The 21363-nt window shown below is 37.1% G+C and overlaps 1 protein-coding gene across 1 annotated transcript in view; it reads right to left on the bottom strand.

Annotated features, from left to right (window-relative positions):
- The window catches only part of UNC13C (unc-13 homolog C), a 371311-nt gene that overhangs the window by 66616 nt on the left and 283332 nt on the right, over positions 1-21363 (bottom strand). Inside the window, exons 23-24 of the mRNA XM_042941974.1 lie at positions 15372-15428; positions 9655-9735 (exon numbers count right to left, since the gene is read on the bottom strand). Of these exons, the coding sequence (XP_042797908.1) occupies positions 9655-9735; positions 15372-15428 (138 nt within the window). The remainder of the gene's footprint in view (positions 1-9654; positions 9736-15371; positions 15429-21363) is intronic.

Raw genomic sequence — 21363 nt, forward strand, 5'->3', positions numbered from 1 at the left:
TTTTCTTTTTTAATGTTTATTTTTGAGAGAGAGAGAGAGTATGCACATGCAAGTTGGGGAGAAGCAAGAGAGGGAGAAAGAGAGAGAAACCCAAGCAGACTCTGGAATGTCAGCACAGAGCCCATGCAGGGCTCGAACTCACCAACCATGAGATCATGGACCTGAGTCAATATCAAGGATTGCACACTTGACTGACTGAGCCACTCAGGCTCCCCTACTGTGTCCTTTTTCTTGGCCCCCTCATAATTGTATAGGAAGACATGTTTTTAGCATGAATACATTATCTTGTAGGCCTCTGGGACATGGGGAACTAACCATGAAACGAAAACATAAACAAGGAATGAGTTTGTTCCTGCCTAAGGGTCCCCTAGAGTTTTTGGTTATGATACTGAACTGACTTGACTTCCTCCTTTGTAGACATAGGGTGTTATGAGTCATTCTTTTAAAGGCTCTAGCAGGATTGTAAGGAAACAGTACAAGGTGTGTAAGGGCAGAAATGATGCTTTTGTCTTTTGAGTGCATGGTATAATAAGAGATGTTGCAAGACAAACCCTGGACAGAAGGTAGCAATTTTAGGAGAAAAAACAAGTTGCTTCTATTCAGTGAGTACAGATAAATAACACATGCCACAGGCTCCTAACTCAAAGGGCAGAGGAAATGATTTTTATGGTTATGCAAATGCAAACTCAATGAAAATACTACTTTATAGAAGCCTTTCACAGAATGTTCAGAACCTGGGTGACTGCTCCTGAGAACATGGGTCTGTTTATCTCACTGGCACAGATAATAAGAAAGGGAGCTGCAATTATTGCATACACCTTGGCATCTGGAGATTTCACATTCAGTTTGACTCTGTGAGAGCTTCTGGAAGAAGCAGGAAAAGTAGAGTTTGGGTTTTGCTGAGGCTTGGGTTTGAAGGATATAAAAATGAGGCTGATGTGTCGGAGTGAATGTCTTAGTTATTAAACAAACTCCACTATCCACAGCTCAGTGCAGCTTAGTTGACCTCCCTTCATTATAGTAAGCATTTTTTGGGGGGTGGGGGGTGGGATTATATGCTAGAGAAGAATTTGTGTATATGGGGTTTTAAAGCCTGCTAGATGTTTCCCTTATGCATGTAAAAAGTGGATTTTTCTCCATTGGTTCTAAACAAAGAAAAAATGGGGACTCAGCTTCATGTTGTTCCTCTGCAACCAGTGGTATAAACGAAGAACCTCCAGCTTAATCTATTCAGACGTTTACTTAGAATAATATGAATTCGCAGAAAATAATTGGCAAAAGTAAGTTGGGACAGGTTATTTTCTCCTCCTTCAAGAAAGGGATTTTTAATTAGAGAGTTGAGGACAGATGGCTATTCACAGTTGTGAAGGATAAGGATGTCAGCTGGATGTCATTCTCTCTACCCTTGGCCCTGTCCTGGCTGATATTTTCACCATGGACTTGGACAAAAGCAGAAAGCATGCTTTTAAAATGTACAGTTCAGCCAGGCTTGATGTTATTGCTTCAAATGACAGGAAGTGGTTTCAGAAAGGTCTTGGCAGCCTGGAATCGTGGTTCAACATTTACAGGATGGGCTGAAAAAAAATAAAAAAGGAAAAGACCTATATTTATAATAAAAAGTTTACTGCAAAGTATGGAATGGGGGTGATCTGGCTTTAATACCAGTAAAATTTCAGACGAGATTGGGTGTGTTCAGGGTGGTATGGCTGTAGACAATACCAGTAAAATTTTAAAAGCCATAAAGCTTTATTTTCTTTCAGGTTTAACATGATTTAATAAGTGATGGGGCAGCTATCAAAGATAATGAATTCTGATCATGCATTAATATAGATAGACCGATCAAGACAAAGGCTGTGATAGAGCAACAGCATTCTCTGCTTATTAGAACATATTTGAAATATTGGGGTCATTATAAATTTATCCCTAGGCCTCATCATTTATAAGAAATATGAAAAAGTGGAGGGCATCCAAAGGTGGTAGACTGCCAGAATTTTGTAAGGTCTAGAAGGCATGTCATTTAATAAATGGCTGTTGAGGGGCGCCTGGGTGGCTCAGTCGGTTAAGCGTCCGACTTCAGCTCAGGTCATGATCTCGCGGTCCATGAGTTCAAGCCCCGGGTCAGGCTCTGTGCTGACAGCTCAGAGCCTGGAGCCTGTTTTGGATTCTGTGTCTCCCTCTATCTGATTCTCCCCCGTTCATGCTCTGTCTCTCTCTGTCTCAAAAATAAATAAACGTTAAAAAAAATTAAAAAAAAATAAATGGCTGTTGATAAATCGGGGAGACATGACAGTTTCCTTCAGTGTATGAGAGGCTATCAAATGGAAAAGGAAGTAGAAATAAGGACAGAAGGACCAATGTAGAGCTAAAAGTACTAAACAGTTATTGGCTTGATAACTTTTTAATAATAAGTTTATCTTAAAAATTGAAGCTGCTACCTGTGAGTGAGGTCCCATCACTGGCCATTAAGTGGTGGCCATTTGACTATGAGCCAACAACATTGTAGATGACATCTATATGAGTAGGGAAGGAGATGTTGGATTCTGTTTCTATTCTGAGATTTTAGGATCTTTTCCACCTCTTTGACTCTCTGCTTTTTACTTTAAAATGTGTGAGAAAATGTAAATTCATCATTTTTCCTCTTTGCAGTGTACTCCATGCATAGATTATGTAATCTCAGAGTATCATTTTTTCCTTTGTTGAATGGGAGCAGAAACATGCACCCTGCCTGACTGTGGTATTGTAGGGATGAAATGAATTTTTCAATCTGGAAGAGATTTGTGAACTGTGGAGTTCTTTTTACTTAGAAGAAGACATGCTTAATTAGCAGAATAACTCCTGAAACTTGAGCCTTGCTTTGTTTCCTAAGCACCAGCCCCTCATACCTGCATTTACTAGATATTTATTTCTATGCTCCTGCTACCATATCTAACTTCATTGTGGCAGTAGAAAAACAGCTCTCCTGCCTGATTTTTTTTTTTTCCCCAGTGGAACCATGCTTTCTCATCCTCTGGGCTGAGTCAACTGTTGCCAAGTTCCAGTGAGTCTCCCCTTCAAGTGTCAATCATATCCATCTTTCACTTCTACTCCTAAGGCTAGTACCCTATCGATAGCCATCATCATTTTATGCATTAAATAACTGTAAATGATCTCTCTGACTAAATCTTGAACTATTCCATGCATTTTGCACATTTCTGTAAGATTTCCATTGCTAAAATGCCATATCTAGAATGCCATATATTTATGAAATCATCAATGGCTCCTTTATAGAATACACTGAAGGTGCAGAAGCATCTCTGTTCTTTCAACGCAAACATTTCCTGAATCCTCATTTTACATGGCTTTACTATCCAAACCTCCAGTTATATCTAGACCAGTCCCATAGCATAGTTCAGTCACTGACAGCCAGTCCTCTGGTCTTGTGCCTTTCCATGATGAAGTCCCTTTCCTCTGATTATGTGCAAGTCATGAATCTTCCTTCAGGAAAAACTACTGTCTTTCCAATCCAGCCCGTGGACTCCCATCTGTCCTTCAAGATCCTCCTCCAGCTTTTCCTGATCCCCTGAGCTCACACTTGTTGCTCCCTCTTCTCAATCCTTACCACTTTTTAATCTGGGCCCCTCAATTGGCATCTGTATCATCTGTTACATATCTTACACTGTTTTTTCTTTTTTCTTTCTTTCTTTCTTTCTTTCTTTCTTTCTTTCTTTCTTTCTTTCTTTCATATTTTAATTTGCATCCAAGTTAGTTACCATATAGTGCAACAATGATTTCAGGAGTACATTCCTTAATGTCCCTTACCCATTTAGCCCATCCCCCTCCCACAACCCCTCCAGCAACCCTCTGTTTGTTCTCCATATTTAAGAGTCTCTTCTGTTTTGTCCCCCTCCCTGTTTTTATATTATTTTGCTTCCTTTCCCTTGTGTCATCTGTTCTGTGTCTTAAAGTCCTCATATTAGTGAAGTCATATATTTGTCTTTCTCTAATTTCACTTAGCATAGTACCCTCTAGTTCCACCCGCATAGTTACAAATGGCAAGATTTCATTCTTTTTGATTGCCGAGTAATACTCCATTGTATATATCCACATCTTCTTTATCCACTCATCCATCACTGGACATTTGGGCTCTTTCCATACTTTGGCTATTGTTGATAGTGCTGCTATAAACATTGCGGTGCATGTGTCCCTTCGAAACAGCACACCTGTATCCCTTGGATAAATACCTAGTAGTGCAATTGCTGTTTTCTTATCAGTTAACATGTATCATTATTTAATTTTTAATGTACTTGAAAAGAAACTCCTTGAAAAGAAAATGACAACAACAACAAAAAGCAGCACTGCTTCCCAGAGGGGAGTCTCAGGGAACACTCAAGAATCTTATGGGGTTTGTGCCCTTATAGAGAAAAGATGCTGAACATAGAAAACCATAAGGCCAGAGGGTAAAGCCATAAGGACTTGGACCATTGCTTGGAGCAGAGAGTCAGATTTAATACTTAGTTTCATTGAGAGAGAATGAAGGGCCTATTAAGGAAGGAGGAAAAAAAAAACAATTGTAGTAGAATATGTGAGATCTTGAGTAAAACAGCAGAAAGAGGCTCATCCAAAATAAACCAGTTTTCAGGTGATTTGATAGTCACATTTATAAGGAACTTTCTATATGGCAGGAGATATTTTAATTGTTTTCCATGTGATAACTCATTTAATTTGCTGACAATAATTTCTTCAGCCCTATTATTTTTCCCATTGGAGTGGACAGTGATTTACACACTGCAGTTTTTTCTCTCTTAATTACTTACTGTCCTGATACTCTGATCATAGCCAGTGATATAATTCCTCAGGTGGTTCCAAATATTTTATTTAAATTTGTATTTACATCCATATTCTGATATTTGCAAAGGCTTCCACCTTAATACAGTAATGGGATTTAGTAATTTAAGGGTGGGTGGGGAGGAAAACTATTATTCCATCTGAATGGAGATTGAAAGAGCTATGTGTAAATATCATTTTCTTATATTAAAGAAAAACCAGATAGATTTTGTTCTGTTTATAATATTCTTCATAAAACTACAAAACATAAAGCACTGAAGACCTGGTTGTTATTTCTGAGAAAAAAAATAGTACTGCTGAAATTAAATCAGGATAAATACTGTCTGTACCCTTAACAAGCCATTCCTTTTATAAGCCCAGTAAAAATTCTCAATTCCTCTAATTCATTAAATTTGTCATATAATTTGAAGATTTTTTATGATCTATTTTTACTGACTGATGGGAACATGCTAATGTTTCTTTACAAGTTTGCAGGAAGAATTTTCTTCCTGGTTTCATACACTATTTTGATAGCACTTACCCATCATCACATATTTTTGGAAAATCCATGCAGACAATTCATTTTGCAAACTCAGATATAATCTGCCTTTAACAACTAAGATTTATTTCTTTTTTAAGGAATTATTTGATATTTTAGAAATTATTTTCTACCACAACTGGAGTCCTCGTGTATACATCAGATCAGAATATGCTACTCTTTCCCATTTACCTCGATGTAAGCGTCAGCATTTTGGCTCCCATCCAGTGTTCCTCTTTTTTTCCCTACAGTACTCAACCAGTCATGATCTGTTCCTCTACACTGGACTATTTGAAGTTCTCAGACTGATTCACCCCTTCTCGCATTCCATTCAAGCTTTTCTCTAGGCCTGCAATGACTTTCCCCCTTGCTTTGCCCCATTTCAGCCTCTCAACCCCAAAGCTTCCCTCTCTTTCCCCTAGTGAGTCACAGAGAATATATTACCCTGTCTGCAGTCCCCAGCACTTTGTCCACACCTCTTATTTGATCAATTGTAGAGGCTGGTGTTCTTAAGTCTAGAGCAAGATCTCTCCTTGGTTTAGCCTCCTCCTTGCTTACCATATTTCCTACATACAAGTAAGCTCTCAAGTAATGATTTTTGAATTCCAGTAGTCCAAACTAGATAAGTGATTTTGTACTTCTCATGAGCAGCTGAATTTTAAATAATGCAAAAACTAAACTTATGATAAAAAGGATACAGAGAAGCAGCCACCAAAACTGCCTCATGAATAATGGATAGCAGGATAGTGTAGGACCTCAGTCAGGGTAACAGCCTCAGAGGCATAATATCATATGTCTTGCTATTTGTCTGAAATCCAAATGTTCAGAAATGGTGTTATCTCGGATTAAATATGTAATAAGTAAATTCCAAAGCTATATTTGAATAGATATTCACATTTAGTACAAATTCTCTCCTTTATATCCAAAAAAATTAACATTTCTAGAGGGCCCTAATTCACATGGTTATTATTTTTAGGGAAGTCTCTGTATTGTCCCTACATGATGTCAAACATATGCAACATACATTGTAGAGTGTCATGTTTGGGTACAAAGAACAAGTTGTTCCAGGGAAATCTGGAAGGTTGGACAAAACTAAAACCAGCCAGCTTATTTTCTGGGTTTTTGATTTTCAAATTTATCAGAAAATAACCTGAGGTTTGTTCAAGACAGGAATTTCCTTAAGTTCTTGGGATTCATGCTCAGGTCAAGAGTACCTATTGTTGAGAAAAAGGTCTGTTTTTTTTTTTTTTTTTGAAAGAAATCCACATTTCAGGGAAGTTCATAGCAGTCCTAAGTCTTCCTGACATAAGGGATTTTTGGAACTTATGCCACATTCTCTCCTTTTGACTCATAACTGAAACCTGTGACTGGTATGACAAAATAGTCCAGTTAAAATTTTAGTATTTAAAATTTATTATTTATTTTTTTGAGAGAGAGAGACAGAGCACAAGTGAGGGAGGCACAGAATCAGAGGCAGGCTTTGAGCTGTCAGCACAGAGCCTGACATGGGGCTCAAACTCACAAACTGCAAGATCATGACCTGAGACGAAGTCAGACTCTTAACCGGTTGAGCCATCCAGGCACCCCAAAGTTTTACTATTTAAGAGAGTTAATATTTTTAGAGGTTGAAAGATTTTAAATCATCTTTAGAAAATAATATAAATAATTGAAATCTGGTATTTTATCTAGAAATAACTAATTTCTCTAAAGAAATATTATCCATTTTGGCCTGTGGCATTTTACCAATACTCTGTTAACAGTTAGGGAAATAATGTGACACAGAAGCAAGGACAATGACATTAGAGGTAGGAGTCCTTTCTCAGCTCTGCCAATTACTAGCAGCTTTCTGGCCTTTGATGGTAACTTAAAACTGCTCAGCCTCCATTGTTTAATCTATAAGATGTGAATGATAACTCTTGACATACCTAACAGCCAGATGTTTTTAAAGATCAGGCGAGAAGATGTACATAAATGGAAGATATTTGAAAGAATGTAAACCACTATTTCAGTCTATAGTCTATAAACTCCATAGCATTTTCCTTCTTCATTTTTTATTTCCAGCTTATGTGCATAAACTGAGTTAAAGAAGGATCATGTCTTTGGGAGCCTTTGTGAGTTAGCCTGGGTAGCATCTGGTGCTTCTGCAGAAGAACATCTTTCTCATGAGGTCTCTGCTAGTATTACAGGGGTCCCTCTGCTGGGCTTCAAGCCGACCTTGAATCGCTAGCTATTAGAGCTGCAATTCTTTTAAGTAGTATTCCTCTTTTTCCTGAATTCCTTTGTAGTCAACAACAGAATTAGTGTTTGGTTGGATAATCAGTTGGGTAAAATCTCAGAATCAGACAAGATAACGGGAGTCCCAGCTTTGGCAAACTGACTACAGGGCCATAGAAATGAATGCCCAGGTACATGTGTTGGCAGATAGGCAGACTACAGACCAAAAGAGTCTCATAATAGGCCCAGTAGGTGTAGCATAGAGGCCTGACCTCAGGCTCTGAGGTTCAGGAGGATCAGGGTCAGACCTGAGTCCTAGAGAAACAAGATAATGACATGTACCCATTTACTACTGGATCTTGGACACCAGCTGGTGGAAGTGTCTGAGACTGAATTAAAAGATCATCCCAGATGACATGACAGGAAGATGGGGTAGTTGAACTGTCAAGATGTAGAACAAGGGAACTTGGCTAGAGATCAGGAATGTCCCAGACTTTGGGCATAACTAAGCCTGCAGGTAGAAATATTGGTGTTAGGGATAAGAGCCAGGTCTGAATGCTATTCTCTTTTCATAGCACATATTTTCCCTTCTCTCTCAAAGTCCTACAGTGACTTAATAAAACCCATGAAGGGCTGTATTCAGTTTCTAAAAATCTTACTTTTTTCCCCGTGTTCATGGTTCACTTCAAAGTTCTTATTATTTTCTACTAGCATTTCCTAATTTGTAGGAACTAATGGCTATTAGTTCTGCTCTAACTCCAAAGGTCAGTCATTTCTTATTCATTTGTTGAAAATATTATTTATTTATTTAAAATGTTTTTTGTTTATTTTTGAGAGAGACAGAGGATCTGAAGCTGGCTTTGCACTGACAACATTGAGCCCAATGTGGGGCTTGAGCTGAGGAACCGCGAGATCATGACCTGAGCCCAGGTTGGACACTCAACCGATTAACCCACCCAGGTGCTCTGAAAATAATTTTTTAAAAACAGCTGTTTTTGCTATTTTCTCTGTTTTTTTCATGTTTTCCATTTTTTCCCCTCAAAATGACTGTGCAAAATTTCCATACTTCCGGGTAACTCTCTAGCTGCAGCTTTAGAAACTCCATTGCTGTACTCTCACTGCCTAAATTCATACCCTCCAGTTTCCACCAGGTGTCACAAAATTCTCACCTCACAACTTTTATTTTGCAGTTTTTGACATTGAAGCAGGAAAAGATGGCATCTTATTAAATGCTGAAACTGCAAAATAAAAGCTGTGAGTTAACAGTTTTGTTAAGGTGCCCACTTGTTGCACAAGTCTCTTTTAATGAATTCCATAGTAATGTCTGTTTCTATCCTGTGAGACTATTCTGTGCTCTGAAAAGAGTTCATTGTAGCTAACAGTTTTTGCTACACTGGTCACACATGCTGCACGATAATAGATGCTTTCCCCCGGTGAAGCATGGCGACAATGGACAGGGTTTAAATTTAGACAATAAATTTTCACTCTTCGATAAGCTTTCACATATAAATATAAAATGCATGTATATAAATATGAAATATATGTACATAAACAGAAAAGGAATTATGTGGAGACAAAGAGCTTCTAAGTTACATTTTGAGGTCTGTCCATATTTAGCCCATACCACAGTAACTTTTGGTCAACCTTTGGCTATGAAAAATTGATGCACACAACACAATGCCTTTGGGTTTTCTGCAGAAAATTAAATTATTGCACTAAGAGAGAGGAGAAGATTGATCTCTTAAAAGCCATTTCAACAAGCATAGAAAACATAAAAAGAAATTCTGTTAACCCCAAACCTCCTGAAGCGTCTATTTAATTGAACTTTGGTGGGGGGGTATATGTCTTTCTTTGCAAACACATGTTACAGCAAAAGTTTCACACACATTTTCAAAGGAAGCAAGTATAAGGACAGAGTAAGGTGGATACTGTGGAGACAGTATGTACTCAATCTGACACAATGCGTATGGAAATATACCCATACAACTATCTTCTGTATCTATGGATGGCACAGCACTATAGATAGGCATGTGGGAAAACTTTCTCTGAGGGTAAACAGAGGACTCTGGATGCGGGATTCAGGAGTCCTGTAACCTTACCTTGATAGTAGCCAGGACCACCTCCATCACAGCACACTGTCTTGGTGTCAGACCCTTGGCATCCTCCCGAATCATGTGCTCCTAGAAAACAGGGTAACGATTACTTATAAATTAACCAGTTCATTCATTTAACAACTATTTTCAAACAAAATCTGCATAATGACCACAGGGACACATTTTAGATGATTATTTTGTCATATATCTAATCAATAGCTACTCTTAAAAAAAAAAAAAAAAGAAATACTAAACTTTGATCCATATGGGGCTTTACTTTTCACTTACAAGTTAATGTTAGGAAAAAAAAGAGAGACCCGGAAAAATGTGTCAAAGTTTTTTCAATGTCTGTCACACTGAGGAAGATTAGTCATGACCGCGAGTTATAAGGTAATTTTGGCTTCTTTCAATCACTACTGTTAAAGTCTACTTTAAATATAATGCCCCCAATTTAGTATCTTTCTTGCATCCCCTTAATGCTTTGTCATTAGTAATGAAAGCCCCCAAGAGTTAACTGTATTTGGCTCTGCAGATTTTCAATATTTTAAAATATTTTTCAATATTTTAGAGCTGATTTCCATACTTACAATGGATATTCCTCATTGTTCACTATGGACTGTCTCAACCCATCATTCAAAGTTTTTAGGGAAATCATGGTATAAAGTTGAAGACAATAATACAAGAAATAGAAATCTAAGAGAAAAATGTTAAAAATTCCTCAAATTGCTAATATCCCCAGAGCAGCCACTATTCTAGCCAACAACATATCATATGCCTAGTGATCGTGATATGCTGTTCAGTAAAAGAGTTTTGTCCTCCTGGAGCTTAAATTCTAACTTACCTAGGTGCCTCTATGCTAATTAAAGGAAAGGCCATGTGGACACAGCTCTGAGAATGAATGACTTAATGATCAGTCAGTGCCTTTTGTCAGTAGTAACAGGTGCCTCTTTTTCTACAGGGCACAGCTCTACAACAACATATATGGCTTGGCAAGTGGAGCATGGGCTCTATTAGAGCAGTTTATTTGCTCCCGCAGACAGGCACTTGTGTGCAATGCACAAATTGTGCAATCATGCCCAGCGACTCATCCTATTGTAGCCCTTTTCTTATTCTTTATTTGGTAGATACCATGACTTCCTGAAGATAATCTTGATCTACATCTTGTCTGCAGTCTTTCAGGGCCTATCTTGGCAATTATAACCTGTTAGGCATTCAGTATATTTTTGGTAGCTGAACTGTACTTTCAGCATATCTTGTAGGGTTCGATACGCTTGAATGAAAGCATATTCTTTTGGGTAGTTTTGAAAAAATGATATAATGCTTCATGGACCTATCACATACAATTCTGTATCTTACTACATCTTTCTCTGATAGAGTTTTAAACTCAAACATATAAGTCTATTTAATATTTTAAAAATATGAGTATTAACTACCCATTGAGACTCAAACAGTAATGGGAAATGTTTACTAAATTATAGGGGGGAAATGCTTTAGAGTAAGTAAATATAAGTATTTCATATTAAATCTCTGGCTTCAACTCCTTCTATATTATAGAAAAAAAATATATATTTTATAAGAAATAATTTTCTGGGATTTAAAAATAGTTCTTTCAAGTAAGGGAATCTGTGAAAAGGGCTGGCAGTGAGTTATTGCCCAATGAGTTACTGCTTGCTTGCAGTAAGTAAACTTACAGTCTTTGATGTATTAATTGGTTTTAACATTGCATCACCTCTCCATGAAAATTTATGTTTTAAAAAAATTATGCCAGCCTGGGTGGCTCAGTCAGGTAAGGGTCCAACTTTGTCTCAGGTCATGATCTCAAGGTTTGTGAGTTCAAGCCCTGCATTGAGTTCTATGCTGACAGTACGGAGCCTCCTTTGGGTCCTCTGCCTCTCTCTGCTTCTCTTTAATGTTTAAAATAAACATTAAAAAACATGCCAAATAAATCTGATCCTATTAAACAGTAATAATTTGGGCATACATAATAAACATACATTATGAAGCTCCAGACCAGGAAGTAATATAGAATATGTCAAATGGCTGAATACTACTTTAATGGATTATTATTAAATCATAATCAAATGCAGAAAAACAATTTCCCTCCTTGTTTTATTTTCCTTGACCTTGTATTCTTTAAAATAAGTTGGTTACTTGTGTTTTTTGATTTAAATGTTTTAATGTTTATTTATTTTTTTGAGAGAAATAGAGACGGAAGGCAAGCAACGGAGGGGTGGAGAGAGAGAGAGACAGAATCTGAAGCAGGCTCTGAGTTGTCAGCACAGAGCCCGATGCGGGGCTTAAACTCAACGAACTGAGAGATCATGACCTGAGCCAAAGTTGGATGCCTAACTGACTGAGCCACCCAGGCACCCAAGTTATTTGTTCATATTTCCATACAGGACTTCTGAATTTATCCAAATATGCTTTCAAACTAATATATGAAAAATGTAAAGACCCATTGTTTAAGATGAAAAAAAAATGGAAGTGACATTTTAGTATAAAATAAGGGAAAATGACTTTGTAAAATTTGAAGTTCTTTATTCTGACAAAAATTTGAATTTTGCATAATATTTTAAAGGTCTTGTTCTATAATTCAAATAATAATGACCAAATAGATTAATAATCAACTTAAAAATTAAAAAAATCAAGGACCAATAGAAAAATATAATTTAGAACTACATTATTTTTCTATCACCTATGTATACAAGATTCTATTTTTAGTCCTTTGGATTATTTCAGTGCTGATGATATAATCCTTTTAGGACACCTTATTAAAATTTTGTTTTTAGTTTAGCATATTCTTGAAGAAGTTTGCAAGTTGCAAAGGGACCTAAAGTCCTAAAGTGTTATGTTTTTTGTGAACTCCGATTTCCCCCCACTAACAGCTCCCCTCTGGGGAGCTGTCTCTAGTCCACTAAAAGTTCATAAGATTTGAACAGCATGGATTAAACCCCCAGCTCAGGGGTTGGTCTGTGAGTTAAGCCAAATGGCCTATGTCATAGTGGTTGGCTTCATATCAGAGCCCATGATGTGCTGGTGGGATTTGCTGGAATTTCCCACATCAAATTGGGTGCTCTTCTCTACACAATTCAAGTTTGAATGATGCTATATGGCAGAGACAACCATCTTACCAATAGAAAGGTAGGTTTGTTATGCCCATACATCAAACAAGGAAAGAACATAGTTGAGAGATACTAACTGGGTTCTGTAACATCTTTGAGTTCCTAATCAAGCAGCGATGGAAAGCAGAGTTAGCTAGGACTATAAAATTTCATGTAGCAATAAATTCCTCCCTTGTTTACATTAGTCTGGCTTTCTAGCACTTGGAACTGAAAACAGTTCTGGCTGATATAACTTCTAACTCAGGAAACAGTAGCCGTGGGAGATAGAGTATGTTTCCTAGTATCACACAGATGCTAGAAGCAGGGCCAGGGCCATTTCTTTTGTAATGAGAAACAATGCTGTTTCACCTCCATGGCTTTATATAAGAAATTTCAACCCTGTATAAACCTATTTTTCAAAGAAGGGAATAGAAATCCCACGAAGAAAATAAGGGGGATAAAGCAAGGGAGCAAGATGTGCGTGGCAGTAACTTCTACCTTTTACCTTTCCTCCAAACCATCAACGTAACTGAATACCTGTGGGAAGCAATTGTAGGTGACAATGCAGTATTTTAAGTGGATTATTAGCTTTTAATGTTACTTTCTGAGCAAGTATATACTTTAGGGTACTGAAATTATAGGACACCTACCTCATCTCAGTAAGTAATTATGCAGTCAAATAGATTATCCTTCTCCTGTGTTATATACACAAAACAATTCCAGCAATATCTAACTGAGCTGCCACCTTCTGTGAGTGGGAGGTGGCATAGTTTTTGCAATTACCATGCAAAGATAAGGTATGCATTATCTAATTTATCCTCGCAGTAATCCAAGTGTTAACTTTTTTTTTTTTTTTTTTTTTTCACTTTACAAATGCCAAATCTGAAGAGTAAAAAGGTTAGATACTTTGGCCAATTTGGAAACAATTGAAGTAGAATTTGAACCAAGGAGTTTCGTATCTGGAACTCATCCCCATGATACACACTATATACTAAGAGACAAAAAAGGAATTAAAACATCATGTATTTCTATGATAGGCACAATGTTGGCCTATATGTCATCTATTGATGAATGACTGGATAAAGAAAGTATGGTATGTACATACAATGGAATCTTATTTGGCTCCTAAAAAGAAGGAAATCTACCCATATGCAACAAAATGGAAGAACTTGAAGGACATTATTCTAAGTAAAAAAGTCAGTCACAGAAGCACAATATATATTTTAACCAGTGAAGTGCCTATCCTTGAAGGACAGAACCTGAGGTTCCCTGCACAGTCCTGTGAATTTCAGCAATAATAAAGGGTAGGGTTATTTAGTCAGCAAATCCTCATTTATAATATGCTTGAATATATTGACAAGTTCAATAGCTGCTTTGATGAGCTTCATTTTCCCACACTAGCTTTGTTACCTTTAAGATTTGTGTAGACTTTAATGGATTTCTATGAAGCACTCAACTTTGCCTTTATTCATACAAAGCCTGATTAGTATAAGAAAGAAAATATGTTATCTAATTTACCCCAAAAGAAGTAATGCTGAAAACTAGAACACAAAATAAAAAATTCCTAGTTGCCCTTCTAATTTGAAATATTAGACATATGAAGGAAAAAAGAAAACCATACAATTCAGTCCCTAAATTTTAACCTGAATTTTGTTTTTGTTTTGAGAGAGGGAAAGAGCACAAGCAGGGGAGAGTGGCAGAGGGAGAGAGAATTTTAAGCAGGCTCCACCCTTAGCACCAAGCCCAAGATAGGGCTTGATCCCATAACCCTGGGATCATAACCTGAGCCAAAAATGAAGACTGGTTCACTTACCCGATTGAGCCCTTCAAGTGCCCCAGCCTGATTCATCCTTAAAGCAGATTGTGAGAGTACAGACATATATCCTAGTCCTGGCATGCTATATATCATTACTAGTAGGAGGACAGTTTCTTGCTGAATTGTAGTTAGCTCATTACTTTTCACAGACAACCAATAATCCCTTTATTCTTTCCTTAAAACTTTTAAAACATGTTTATTTTTAAGAGAGACAGAGAGAGACAGAGTGATAGTTGGGGAAGGCCAGAGAGGGAGACACAGAATCTGAAGCAGGCTCCAGGCTCTGAGCTGTCAGCACGGAGCCCGGCGTGGGGCTCGAACTCATAAGCTCTGAGATCATGACCTGAGCCGAAGTCAGACACTTAACAAACTGAGCTACCTAGGTACTTGATTTTTTTTTTTTTTTGATACACGATAAATGTTTCCATTTTTTCAGCATCTCAATGTGCACAGCACCTACATCACAATATTGGCCGGCACCTGTATAAAACTACAGACAGATTCTGTGAATAGAGGTAAATATAGAAATCTTAAATCTCATCACAGCAATAGAAACACTTTGCAATTTTTCAAAGGTCCAATTACATCACTATATGCTTCACACGTGACTCACTGAATATAGGCAAGTGGTCAAGGATGACCACACTCTGCACTTAGGACATCTCAATTCGTGACACTTTGGGCTCTGAGATGAGATTTCATGCCATAATTTAAAGCATTTAAGACTTACAATGTGAGTACTTTAAATACAGAATAGCCACACATTCCAGCCCCTGCCCCCTCCAATCAACACAGAGATCTATTACCTTCAGTTTGGATAATTGTCCAAGATCTTTAGCTGCAATGAAAATCATCTGAGGTCCCTAGAGACACACACAGAAAAGGAGAGAGAATATTCGGTCAGTCTTAAATCTTCAGTACCCAGTAGAAAGGTGGTCAATAGACAATTTGTTTTATTTCCCTTATTACATTTGTGATATTTATACCATACATACTTAATTGGTCTATTTTACAGATTGGGCCAAAGAGATCTCATACTGCTGGCAATATAATTGTCCTCATAGGCATCCCACTCCTGAAGGCTGAGTTACTGCATGGGTTACTACTAATGTAGCCATTTTTATGTAACATATGGATTAAATCAATGATCTTTAACATTTGTTTGTTTATATTAGAGGCAGCTTTCTCACTCTATGTGGCACCAAATTAGATCTATGCAAACTTTCAAGATACAGAGCTGAGGAAGACGAAGCTGCCTCTCCTCCAATGCTGTGCAGCCTATCAGAGACCTGCCCTCCTAGCTCCTCCCTCAGCCAGAGGATCTTCCTAGGACAAGAGTTTGAAAAGTGGGAAGAGTTTGAAAAACACAGGAATAAACCATCCACAGCACTACTAGATTGAAAAACTAGAGGCTTGGCTGTTGGCATAAGTGACAGGAAAGAACTAAATTTGGTACTAAGTTCATTAGTGCCCTAGAATATTGCCTCAGGAGAGAACAATCAACTATTCTGAAGTACTGTTCTTCATTTTTTAGTGGATCCTGTGAATTTATTTGGAAATTAAGGACTACAAAGTTTATGAGAACAGCAACTGTGTCTAATATTTTTTATCCCCACCACAGGGCAAAGAACATACCAGAAGCTCAAAGAACACATAGTGAATGAATGAATGAATGATCGATATTGCTTCATACTTTGAGATCTCAATGCTAGAGAAAATTGATGTGATAGTAAGCTTTGCTAGGGAAGACTTTTAGAAAAATGAAACGTCATATATAGAGTTTCTGCTACAACATGATGTATGTAGTTTTGAAAAACCTCATTCTACAAAACTGAGCACTAGAAATAGTAGGGCTCATGGGGAAAACAGCAAATGGGCAGCACAGTGAAACTCATGCAATTTTATTACCAACTATCAAAAACATTAAGTGCTACTTTGAGAGGTAGCTTGTATAGTTCACAGGGAGCTCAGTGAGGCTGGTGGCTGCTATAAAGGGCATTAAAAATGCAAAATAATAAATAACCCAAACAAAAATCAACAAAACAATAGAATACAAGTGTGGGATGGGGAAGTACCCATGCAAGTGGAGCTCTTAGCACAGGGGGAGGGTAGGCTGCCATTTGTGAGAGCCAGGCAAACTTCATCTTTTTGGATAGAACAACTATGTACAAATGTATCCGCCACCCCTATGCAGTAGCTCAGTTGAATGCTCTTTCCTTCTGCTGAATTTATAGGTCTTCTATTACATTCCAGAATCTCCCACCTAGGAAAATTTATATATAAACCAGCTTAACTTCCAGATTATACTGACATCATTCCCCTATATACCAATCACACCATAGCTAACTGGTGTTATAGAAATGTATTATGTGTTTTAGCAGAATAAAGTGTGTGTTTATAGCCTATGTATATGGAGAGCCAAATTACATACCTAAAGTATTTTATCACTTGCTGGCAGAAAATCAATAAAAATATAAATCTTTGCTTCTTGGAACATCTTATAAGAAAACATTTTCTATATAGTTTCATTGGATAAATATGGACTGGGTGTGCATTGTTAATGGTGAAAACAGTTTAGTTTAGTTTGTAATTACTCCTTATTTGCATCAACTTGCCTTCCCCAGTCACAGAAAGAAAATTGTTTGCTCCATAACAGGTACATGTTATGGTTATTTCTTCTTTTGCTTGACTCAGGGTATGTGAAATGAGATATCTGGTACTGTGTATCCACTTGACCGTTGTCTAACTTTGCTGCCAAATGATCTTTCTTATTCCTTTTTATTTCGCTGTGTATGATACAATCACATTCTTCTAATCCACTAGAAGGTGTCTCCTCTGTTAATCTCCATGTTGGAATAGATGAAAGTAAAATGGAAAATAGAAAAAAAATTCTCTATAGCAGGGTTAGATTTATCTTATTAAACTATAAAGTTTTAAGGAAAAAACAAACTGGGGATATTCTATCCTTAATTTATTTTCCTGGGTTCTCACAGTGAAATTAAATTTAAAAATTATGTGTATAGCAGATAATTCTATGAGTTGAACTTTCATACTTTCTTTTCCTTCAAAAAATGAGGTTCTGAATGTCAAGTATGAAGTTTGACTGCTATTGACATTATTTAAAACTGATTTGTATGTTAAAATACATTTGAATGATCATTGTCTAGATAGTCTTCACCAAAGATGTTTTCCCAAAATAGATTTAATTATCATTTCAGCTGGATGAAAACCATTCACTTAAACAAAGTACAATTAGATGGGTTACTAAAAGTATAATCAAGAGGGGGGGGGATGATGGAACAGGAGGATCCTGAGCTCACTTCATCCCATAGTCACACCAAGGAAACAGGTAGATCTATACAATTAACTCTGTAAACAACTAAAGGCTGGCAAAACAGACCTTCCACAGCTAGTTGTAAAGAGAAGTCCATATCAAAAAGGGTAGGAGAAGCAGAGATGCAAACAGTAGGGACATCATAAGCACAGAGAAGTGAGGGGATCAGACCCTACAGTGGGTACCCCTGGCCCTGGGGACCCAGTCTGGGAGAGCTGGATGACTACAGAAAACCAAGTCCCTGCCCCTATAAAGGCAGAAAACTAAATAACTTGGCCAGAAGCAATAGTTTGAAAAATGCCTGGGTTATATGTGAAATTGATCGGCTAATTTTCAGATGTATGCCAGAGGGTCTGCGGTCTGCAGGAGTTTTCTCTGGGAACAAAGTACTGGCAGGTCCAATTTTTCTTGTCCTCCTCAGCCTAAATACCTGGACACTTGTGGGCTATTGTGGGCAAAGTAGTCTCCATCTACTTTGCCATCAATACATGCCCTGAACAAGTGCTCCTCTAGAGTGACTCTTGCCATCAAAATGACAGATAACTCCACATCCCAGCATGTCCACAGTTTCTGTCACTGGGCCTCTAAATGACTGCACAGGGAGCAAGCACTGCCCTTCGGTGTACAAACAACTGTCAGTGTCCAACTGTAGATAGCTAGAATGAGTACTGGCCCCACCCACCAATGAGCCCACAGGAGTCACAGCTTAGCCACAACAGATGGGTACACACAGGGAACAACCTTGGAGCACCTGGTTCTGGTGACCAGAACAGACCAAGCTGCAAGGACACAACAGGCAGGAGCTCTTCTACACAAGGTCATTACTATGAAGACCATGAAATGCAGATGACCTCATAATACATAAAAACAAACACAGAATCATACAAAATGAGGCAACAGAAAAATATGAAAAGACAAAATCACAGGAAAAGAGCTAAACAAATGGAGATAAGCAATATGCCTAATAAAGTGTTCAAAGTAATGGTCATAAAGATTGCTACCAGATTTGAGAAAAGAGTGAACTCAGTGAGGACTTCAACAAGGAGATAGAAAATATAAAAAATAACCAGTCAGAGCTGAAGAATACATTAACTGAAATGAAAAATAAACTAGAAGAATGGATTAGCAATATGAAAGACAGGGTCAAAGAAAGCAACCTAGCTGCACAGCACAAAGTAAAAACTGAGAATAGGTCAAGGACCTCTATAATATCACCAAGAGTAACATTTGAATTTTAGAAATCCAAGAAAGAGAAGAGAGAGAGGAGGAGGCTGAAAACTTTCCTAATCTGAAAATAGACATCCAGCTTGAGAAAGCACAGAGTGCTTTCACCTAACAACATGAAAACAAGAAGTTCACACCAAGACACATAATAATTAAATGGCAAAATGTAATGATATAGAGAGAATCTTAAAGGCACCAGGAAAAAACAGCTACATATAAGGGAAACACTGTAAGGCTGTCAGCTGATTTTTCAGCAGAAACTGCAAGCCAACATGCTGAAAGGAACACACCTACAATGAAAAATATTATGCCCGATAAGGTTATCAGTTAAAGCTGAAGGAGAGAAGTTCCCAGCAAATAAAAGTTAAAGGAGTTTATTACCACAAAACCAGCCTTATAATAAATGTTGAAGGGAATTATTTAAGTGGAAAGAAAAGACATATAACTAGAAGAAAATTATGAAAGGAAAAAATTTCACAGGTAAAAGCAAACATATAGTAAAGGTAACAGACTAATTACCTATAAAACCAGTATGGAAGTTAAAACACAAAAATATAAAATCAATTATATGTACAGAAATTGGTCAAGGAATATGCAAAATAAAAATACTTAAAATATGACAAAAAATGTGAACGTGGGAGTAAAAATTTAGTGCTTTTAGAAAGTGTTCAAACTTATTGGAGAGTATTATGCTAAGTGAAATAAGTCAGGCAGAGAAAGGTACCATATGTTTTCACTCATATGTGGATCCTGAGAAACTAACAGAAGACCATAGGGGAAGGTGAGGAGGGGAAAAAAGTTAGGGAGGGAAGGAAGTAAACCATAAGAGACTCTTAAATACTGAGAACAAACTGAGCGTTGATGGGGGGGTAGGGGAGAGGGGAAAGTGGGTGATGGGCATTGAGGAGGGCACCTGTTGGGATGAGCACTGAGTATTGTATGGAAACCAATTTGACAATAAATTTCATATAAAAAAAAGAAATAAGTTCATAAATGTCTGGGTCCTTTGCTATATATATAGGATATGATATATTAACCCAATGGTAACCACAAATCAAAAGCCCATAATGGATATACAAAAAATACAAAGAAATTTAAGCCTAACACTAAAGAAAGCCACTGAACCACAAGAGAGCAAAAGAAAAAAGGAACCGAGAAGAAATACAAAAACCAGAAAGCAACAAAATGGCAGTTAGTACATACCTATCAATAATTACTTTAAACATAAATGGACTAAATGCTCCAATCCAATGATACAGAATGACTCAAATAGATTAAAAAAGACCCATCTATATGCTGCCTGCAAGATATGCTTCATATCTAAAGACACATAGAGACTGAAAGGGAGGGATAAAAAAAAACACTCTATGCAAATAGAAATAAAAAGAAAGCTAGAGTAGCAATACTTATGTAAGATGGGATGGACTTTTAAACAAAGACTGCAGAAGATTGAAAGAAGGGCATTGCATAATGACAGAGGGATCAACCCAACAAGAGGATGTAAAACTTGTAAATATCCATGCCTCCAGCATAGGAGCGTGTAAATACGTAATGCAAACATTAACATAAAGAAATAAATTAACAATAATATGATAATTTTAGGGGACTTTAACACCCCACTTACATCAATAGACAAATCATCCAGACAGAAAATCAAAAGGAAACAGTTTTGAAGGACCCATTAGACTAGATGGATTTAACAGAGATGTACAAAACATTCCATCTCAAAACAGCAGAATACCCACTTTTTTTTCAAGTGCACATGGAATATTTTCCAGGACAAATAGATCACGTGTTAGGCCACAAAGCAAGTCTCAATAAATTTAAGATTGATATCATTATTAAGCATCTTTGCAAATCACATTAGTATGAAACTAGAAATTATTTACAATTCAAACAAATGAAAGAAAAAAAAAACCCATGAAGGCTAAACAACATATTACTTAACAATGTATCAATGTATCAAAAAAAAAAAAATCAAAGAAGAAATTAAAAAAATCCATGGAAACAAATGAAAAAGGAAATACATCACTCCAAAATCTTTGGGACTCAACAAAAGCAGCTCTAAATTTATAGCAATACAAACCTACAACAAGAAGCAAGGATAATGTCAAATAAATGATCGAACATCACACCTGAAGAAACTAGAAAAAGAACAAAGCCCACAGTAGGATTGAAATAAGTATCAGAATAGAAATAAAAGAAATAGAGACTAACAAATAGCCACCAAAACCAAAAGC

This window comes from Panthera leo, chromosome B3 (genome assembly GCF_018350215.1).
Source record: "Panthera leo isolate Ple1 chromosome B3, P.leo_Ple1_pat1.1, whole genome shotgun sequence".
Classification (NCBI taxonomy): Eukaryota; Metazoa; Chordata; class Mammalia; order Carnivora; family Felidae; genus Panthera; species Panthera leo.